The sequence below is a fragment of the Ahaetulla prasina genome, chromosome 4, assembly GCF_028640845.1.
Source record: "Ahaetulla prasina isolate Xishuangbanna chromosome 4, ASM2864084v1, whole genome shotgun sequence".
Taxonomy (NCBI): domain Eukaryota; kingdom Metazoa; phylum Chordata; class Lepidosauria; order Squamata; family Colubridae; genus Ahaetulla; species Ahaetulla prasina.
Window position 1 is genome coordinate 22,232,287 of NC_080542.1, and position 8,492 is coordinate 22,240,778.

Genomic DNA, 8,492 nt, shown 5'->3' on the forward strand with positions numbered 1-8,492 from the left:
CTGATGGGGAAGGACTCCTAATTCAAGGCCTCTTCCTGCTCCCAGCTAATCCTTCTGCCCCATCCTTCCTCTTGTGCCCTGTTCCTCTCTCAGCTGCCAGAGGCTTTGAGCAGTTTGATGACGGGGACAGGGATGAATTCTCTGATTTTGACAGCCTGCGTCCAGCACTGCCCAAATCTGGAAGCAGCACAGGTCAGCCTTGCTTTCCTCCCCTCCCCTCTTTCCTTTCCTAGGCATGGTTCCCAATGCTTCACCCTCGTGTGTTTTTCAATCTTGGCAGCTTGAAGATGTGTGGACTTCAACTCCCAGAATTCCCTGTGGCTGGCTGGGTAATTCTGTGAATTGCAGTCCACCCATCTTCAGGTTTGCCATGCTTGGGAAACACAGCTCTCACCTCCCTTCCCTCTAACCTATCCGGGCCAATGACCTCTAGCTCCCCTAGCATGGTGCAGAATTTGCATGCTCCTCCCGTTGATGCTCTCCCTCCCTATCTCCTCTAATCTTGTTTAGACATTGGCTTTCCAAATTACATATTCTTGCATGTAGTTCGAAAGAGATGGGGAAATAGTTTAATACTTTAACACAAAAAAAACAACACCTAAAATTTGGGGGAGGGGTTGTTGTTTGTGGTTTTGGGAATGAGGGCAAAATGATTGTGGACAGCCATAAACCAAGTACAACTCCTTATGTACCCAACAAACTGCCCTGTCTAAAATGGAGTGCGTTTTCCGTTCATATTCTTTGTGCCTCTGGATTTTTACTCCTCCCTCCCACCCCTCTTCTCTCTCTCTCTCTCTCATTTCTTGTTCCACAGGTGAACTGTCCCTCTTAGCAGGGGAGGTCCCTGTTTCTCAGGCTGGCAGTGGGAAGGACAGCCCCAATGCTTTTGATATGGCTGCCGTGGCTGGGTCACTGCCAGAAATCTGCAAGCCAATGCGTAAAACCCCCGAGTCGTTCCTGGGTCCCAACGCAGCCCTCGTTGATCTGGACTCTCTGGTCAGCAAACCGTCTATTCCATCCAGCAGCACCAAGGCTTCAAACCCTTTCCTCCCCCCTGGTAAGGGTTTGTATGCTTTGGGGTGTCGGGGGCGGGTTAGAGCAAATAAAGGGGCTCCTACTCATTGCTGTGCTCAAGGAGAATCAAACTTGGTTTGAGATGTAGGAAATCGGTTCCATTGCACTGATGTCATTGGGATAGAAATCAAAAGGAATCATCCTTCTCTGAATTGATTACAGATAGTCGTCAACTTATGACCACAATCGAGTCCAGAACTTACGTTGCTAAGTGAGAAATTTGTGAAGTGCGTTTTGCCCCACTTTACAACTTTTTTTGTTATGTGAATCACTGCAGTTGTTAAATTAGTAACATGATTTGTTAAGTGAATCAGGCTTCCCCACTGACTTTGCTTGTCAGAAGTTTGCAAAATGTGATCACATGACCCTGGGACACTGCAACCATCATACATATGAACCAATTGTCAAGCATTTGAATGTAAATCATGTGACCATGGGGATGCTGCAACGGTTGTAAGTGTGAAAAATGATCATAAGTCACTTTTCAGTGCCGTTGTAACTTTGAACAGTCACTAAAGAAACTTGTAAGTTGAGGACTATAAGCAGCACTGAAATCAGACTAGTCAGGTGTCAGAAACCTGCAGCTCTAGATCCACATGTGGCTCTTTCACCCCTCTGCTGTGGCTCCCTGTCACTCAGACTATGCGTCACAACTGCCAATGTGTGACACCCACCAGCACATGATTTATTGAGCTTTTCAACCCCTGGTAGGCCAACCATGAATAAATCCAAGAAAAGAAAAGTTTCAGAAGAAAACATAACGTTTAATTCAACTACATATGCTAGTTTTGTGGCTGTTCAAGAAATAGGCACGGGAAGGGTTTTGTGGCTCCCAGTGTTTTCTTTTCTGTGGGAAACAGGTCCAAATGGCTCTTTGAATGTATAAGGTTGCATACCCTTGGTCTAGTGGTTAGGCACCAGGCTAGAAAGCAAGAGACTGTGAGTTCAAGTCTCGCCTTAGCCATGAAAGACAGTTGGCTAACTTTGGGCCAATCACTTGGAGACTTTGAATTATAGACCCACTTTAGGCATGAAAGCCGGCTGCAAATGACTTTGGGCCACTCATGGTCGCTCAGCCCTACCTACCTCACAGGGATGTTGTTGTGGGGAAAATAGGAAGAGGGTGTGTTGGATCTGTTCGCCACCTTGAGGTATTTGTAAAAATAATAAAGGCGGGATACAAATAAATAAAATAATAATTCTTTTTTGAAACAGCTTTATCCCAATTTGACTGTCTGACAAGATGTTAATTAGCAAATCCTCATTGTTCTCAGCTGGCGTGAGAATTATGGGATGTGATTGCCAAAAGTATTTCACAGTAGTGGTTCAGGTTTTGACTGTGGAGACCAAGATTCAGCTTCCCACTTCACTTTAGGGCTAAAGTTATCCACTTTACTGGATAGCTGAGTCAGACATGGTCCCTCAGTCCAGCCTACTTGAAAGGGTTGCTGTGGCAATAAAATGAATGACTCCATGTGTGTCATATTGAGCATCTAAAGCACGGATGTCAAACTCGATTGCGTCACGTGATGTATCGTGACATTTTTTGCCTTTGCAGAGCTGGGGTGGGCGTGGCCTGCACTGTTGCATCTGGCCTGTGGGCTGCCAGTTGAACACCCCTGAAAAGAATTGATAGGAAATAAAGGTTGCAAGACTAGAAAGGTAGAAATTTCTTTATGTTGATGGGTGCCCATTGGGGGAAAACCATGTGAAGGTTTATTCATAGAACAGAGTTTGCTGGCACTGAGCAGGGCCAGACTGACAGGTAGAACCTTCTAGAGCCGTGTTTCTCAAGCTTGGCAGCAATGTGTGGACTTCAACTCCCAGAATAGTCCAGCCAGCATGCTGGCTCAGGAGTTGAAGTCCACACATCTTCAAGCTGCCAGGGTTGAGAAATACATTTCTAGAGGATGCATTAGAGCAGTGTTCCTCAGCCTTGGCAACTTGAAGACGTGTGGACTTCTGCCAGGGTTAAGCAACTCCCCCAATAGCCAGACCTTTGGGGTTTTTAGGCTCCAAGGAGGCCCTCTGAGTGTCTCTATAATGATCCTTTCTTTTCCGTCTTCTCGCCTGCTGCAGGTTCAGCTCCCGCCCCATCTGCCTCGGCCACCAATCCATTCCAGGCAGCGGCAGCCACTCCACTGTCACTCAATCAACTGCGTGTCAGTCCTGTACTTCCATTGTCCCAGCCAGCACCACCAGCGTTTCCTGCCACAGCGCCAATGGTCTCCGTATCCCCCATGGCTCCCGGGATGCCCTTAGCCTCCGTTTCCCCCATGATGGGGGTGCAGCCCTTGGGGGCTGTTCCACCTCTGGGGCTCCCTGTCATGGGGCTGCCCCCTCAGAACCTGCCCCCTGCCGGCGTTGTTCCCAGCAGCACTTCGGCCTCCACCCTGGGGAGCACCAATCCCTTTTTGCTATAACTGGGGGACCTTTGGCCCGGTGTTGACCACCCAAACATCCCCTTTTGCCCTGTGTTCCCCATTGGCAATGGGGCCCCTCTGACGGCAGCCACCGAGCAGGGGCAACTGGATTGGGGTGGAAGGAAAGGGAGGTACCCAAGTCCTTGCAGGCCCTCCACCCCTATGTTGGGAGGTCAGCAGAGTCTTTCTGCAAATTGGTTTCCCCTTTTTCCCCAGGCCCGCTCTGCGGGACCTGGAAAGATCCGTTTCTAGTACCAAAGTCGAGGGAACCCAGTGACTAATTCAATGGGGAGGAATCTACTCACAGAAGCAGAACTGGAGGAAGGGGGGGCTCTTCCTTAAAAGCGATCTTTGAATCCTTTTTTTGGGGGGGGGGGTTTGGGGAGTACCTATCCAAATTTGGGAGGTAATAGCAGACTTGGAATATTGATGTTCCTTTTTTTTTTCCTCCTCTCTCTCTCTCTCTTTTTTTTTTGTTCATCAATCTCTGTCTTCTCCTGTGTTGAAGGATAGAAGAAAGGGAAATTGCTAATTCCCTACCTCTGGGATGTTCCAGATGAAATTATTTGGGGAAATGAAGACCCTTTAAAATTATTATTTTTTTCTTAGATACTCCCCTTCCTTCCCTTCTGAATGTTTGTTGCATTTTCTTCAACCTCCCTCTCTCCCCACAACCCTTTTGCTGGGACCACTTTTTCTGTTTTTTTGGGATTTCCCCCCCTCCCCCCCCCAAGGAAGTAGGGGGTGGTGTGTGTGTGGGGGTAATAGGAACAATTGACACCTTAGAATATATCTGTTCTTAGGATCAAGAGAGATGCCACTAACTTAATGCCAGAGACCAGAACTAGGTCGTGCTCCTAGGCCCCTACCCCTCGTACACCCTTTCTCTCCAAACGTTGGACCCCGAAAGAATATCCTTTTGCAAGAAGTGCAGGATCTTGCTAATGCATTGAGTGGGTCAACGATGGGGAGGACCTTGAAACAGTCAACGCAACCTACTGTGAAGGGGAATCTGGAAGCCGCTAAAAGCCGGGCCTTCTCAGTTGCCATAGAAAGCCTTTAAAGGCACAACTTCCCATGCTGGACCACGACTGGACTTGAAAGGCTTTCTTGGCCCGTATCTTGGGAGGCCTGAAAGTCAGAATCCCCTGCTGGATTTTGGAACAGCAGGATCTAAAATTCTCTGTCCTGGTCTGCGGGCCACGGCAAACTCAAGGGAGGAGACCAAGGAATCTACCAAAGACAGTGGAGCTTGGTGGCCAGCAGAGTTGAGAAGCTCTTCCTGCCTCTGGCCCAGTGGCCTTCCAGACATGGACTGCGTGGCAGCGTCCTTCCGTGTCTTTGGGGGTTGGACACCCACCAGGAAAGTACCATTTCTCAGATGCACAGCCAGACCAGAGAACTGCTTCAACCAGCGCAACTCCGAAAGAGCCTCGAATCTTCTTCGGACTGGTGGGGGGAACAGAGGGAGGGACAGGAGATGTTGGGTGGTCACTTTTACCCCTTCTACAGCAGCAGCAGCAGCTTGTGGGGGAAGGGAGTCATGGCTGTGTGTGTTTGTGAGTGTGTGCGTATGTGTATGTGTTGCTGCTTTTCTAAATTCCTCTTTGAAGCTGGGGAGGGGCACTCGTTAGCACCCAGGACAATCTGTTCGGCCTTTCTTTTCTCCCCCTCCAAATAAATTCTTGGAATGTGTTTATTATGCCTCCCTGTGCCCCCCCCCCATCATGCTGGGGTTGATTTCTCCCCCCCCCCCTCCGGATATCAGTATATTTGAATCATTGTGTCATTTGTTGGGGGTGGGGAGTGATTTAGCTGTGTGTGACCCTCCCCCTTGGCTGAGTCCCCCTGCCTCCATTTCCCCCTCCCAGGTTCCTAACCGATTCTGGTATGCTTCAGAAAAAAAATGCTATTACTGAAATGTAATAAATGGAAATTCTTCTATGGCATCCAAAAGCTTTGGCCCCTTCGAGATCTGCTTTGTATGGAAATGGGCCGCCGAGGGAATTGCTTCGTTTAGCAATTGCAGTAGCACTTAGACTTATACACCACTGCACAGTGCTTTACAGCCCTCTCTAAGCGGTTTACAGAGTCAGCCTATTGCCCCCCTACAATCTGGATCCTCATTTTACCAATCTCAAAAGGATGGAAAGCTGAATCAACCTTGAGCCGATGAGGATCAAACTGCTGGCAGTCAGCAAAGTGAGCTAGCAAAACTGCATTCTGACCACTGTGACTGGCCCTTCCCATCACAAGGCTTCCCTGGATGGCAGTTGGGAGTCCAGGAGATCTAGAGAACAGCCCAACTAAGCATGTTGTGTATTTGACAAGCAGTGAGCCCCTCCTGAATTACTTTTCCCCTTTGTGTTCCTTCCCAAATTCTTGGGTTTGGGTCTGGTGGAGGAAGCAAGGAAAGAGGCTGGTTAAGCCAAGATTGTGTGGCTGCGCACAAGTGATGATACTAATTTGTCCTCTCCTTGCAAACTGCTTGTCCTGCATGTCCTCTCCTTGCAAACAAAGCAGAAGCACAGCCTCCTTCCAAAAGAAAAGAAAAATCTACAGGTAGTCCTTGACTTATGACCAGAATTTGAAGTTCTGATGGTCATTATCCACCCACCCCTGCAGTCACATGACTGAATGTCAGGCGGTTGGGTTCCATTTATGGTCTCTTGCGGCCTCTCATGGCCACAGGACTACCTTTTACAATGGCTTTGCACATAGTTCTGGTTTTCAGCAAAACTATGCTCACAGCAAATGACCATGGTGTTTGCTTAGCAACTGGCGCAAAAAAGATGGTAATATCAAAGTCGGTCATAGGACCAACCTGTTTTACCAAGACCGTAATAAATGGCCTTCATGATGAGAGATACCTGTATCTTGATTTAGGAGGACCAGCGTAAAAGGTCTAATCAAAGCAAAACATGCTTCCAGATGTCATGTGGACTGCCAGACAAGTTCTAGTAATTTTTTATTGCTATTTCTGTTTGGGTTTTCTTCCCCCCCCCCCTTTTGCAAAAGCTTATTCCTGAAGATAAAGAGCATTGCAGAAATGCTCCTATTGCAAGCACTAAAATACACTTGGAACGATTGCTTAATAATAAGCTGATAGGGTTCATACAACATGCTAAACTATAAGGTATTATTTATAAATCTCCATGGATAAATTCATAGATTGCTCACGGCCATAATGTGGCTTGAGCTTGCTCTGAATGAAACTCAACTACCATAAAAGTCATAAAACGGGTCTTTTCATCTGACCCGCTTCATGACAGTAATAGATAGGGTCCATTTATGGTCATAAAATGAGGACTACCTGTATGTGGGGTATGCTATACAGGTATAACTTACAACAGTTTGTTTAGTGACCATTTGAAATTACAGCGGCATTGAAAAAAGTGACTTATGACCATTTCTCGCAAGACCACTGCAGCATCCCCATGGTCACGTGATCAAAATTCAGGCACTTGTTAACTGACTCCCATTTATGACGGTTGCGGTGTCCTGGAGTCACATAATCACCTTTTGCAAGCTGAGAAGCAAAGTCAGTGGGGAAGTCAAATTCACTTTACAAGTCTTGTTATTAACTGCAGTAATTCACTTAACTATGGCAAGAAAGTTAAAGGGCAAAACTCACTTATCTCGCTCAGTGACAGCAATTTTGGGCTCAATAATGGTAGTAAATTGGAAAATACCTATATATATACTACATGGGCCAGCCATTATCAACCTAATTACCTTCAGACCATTACACATGGCTGGTAGAGCCGGCAGGGAATAACAAAGTAGTATTTTCAGACTGAAGTCTTCAAACTACCTGGAGATATAAAGGAATGAAAATAATTTTGTTCATGCAGCATGGATCTTAAGTTATCTGTTGTAAGAAGGAATCATGGTAGCCCTAAGATCCTCCTGAGCCAAGCATGTGTACACGATTGAAAGATTATGTCACTCTACTCTTGGCTCAATCTGCCCTTAATTATTTCCGATTCATGATTGAATTTTCCATCTGAAATGTGTGGGTTCTCCTGTCTTACCCACCACTTTGAAGCTGCAGGTGGAAAGATTGCAGAGCAAGGATAAATAATTCCACTTATTTTCCGACTGTAAACCGTTTAATTTTGGGCATCATTAGAAGCTAGGAGGGCTTGGGATGTTGTTGTATTGTGGAGGACTATGCTGGTTAAATTCTGGAGGACTGGGCATGTCGAACTCTGGAGGACTGGGCATGTCGAACTCTGGAGGACTGGGCATGTCGAATTCAGGGGGGCTTGAGTAGTATGGTACTAGAGAAGTTTGGGCAGCCTCTTCTGATTTTTCGGAGCTTTTCTCTGAAGTTTCTGAACTACCTTTATCATCATCTTCATTGTCTTTATCATCTTCATCTTGTGATTCAGTTTCTTCTGATGCCTTTTTACGACAGCAGTACCTGCAGCATGGAGGAATTGTGAGTGCGGCCTTAAATTGCTCATTCTCAGCCATGAGTGAAACTGAAGAGCAAAAGTACTGTCAGGTTCATGGACATAATCCCATCACATGCCCCCAAATACTACAGGTTCAGCAGCCACTCAAAGTTAAGACAATGAGGACTTGCAAGCAGTCCATGAAATTGGGCCTGGTGCTGTGTCCCCAAGGTCAAATACCATGATTTACCACCCTGCAATTACAACATTTTGCACTGTCCTGTAATTATGTAATCGCCACTTGTGACTTTCCCTTCCAGCTTCTCTAAGCAAAGTCAACGGAGAAGCTGCCAAGAAGTCTCAAGTTGCTCCCATTCCTGCCAATGCTCTGTAGTGCCCACCCACAGCAGCTATCCACCCACTTCCCTGTGGGACTCACCCACGCTCCATAGTACACCCCCATAGTCCTTGCAGTCACGTCAGGTCCTCGCTTAACAACCCGTGTGATCCTTCATTTTTGATGCTAAGCAATGCAGTTAGGTGATGTTACACTATGCATCGCTTTGAGATGAAAATTCCAGTCCCAATTCCCATT

General features: G+C 46.8%; 1 protein-coding gene across 4 annotated transcripts in view; it reads left to right on the forward strand.

Moving 5' to 3' along the window:
* EPN1 (epsin 1) overlaps positions 1 to 5,458 on the forward strand; it is a 41,127-nt gene extending 35,669 nt beyond the window's left edge. For 3 of the 4 annotated variants that reach the window (XM_058179420.1, XM_058179418.1, XM_058179422.1), the window contains exons 9-11: positions 94 to 192; positions 815 to 1,057; positions 3,154 to 5,457. In XM_058179420.1, coding sequence (XP_058035403.1) covers positions 94 to 192; positions 815 to 1,057; positions 3,154 to 3,497 — 686 coding nt within the window. In that variant the 3' untranslated portion in view covers positions 3,498 to 5,457. Of the gene's footprint in view, positions 1 to 93; positions 193 to 814; positions 1,058 to 3,153 lie in introns of all 4 variants that reach the window. The other variant, XM_058179421.1, reaches the window with a different exon arrangement.
* The last annotated feature ends 3,034 nt before the right edge of the window (positions 5,459 to 8,492 follow it).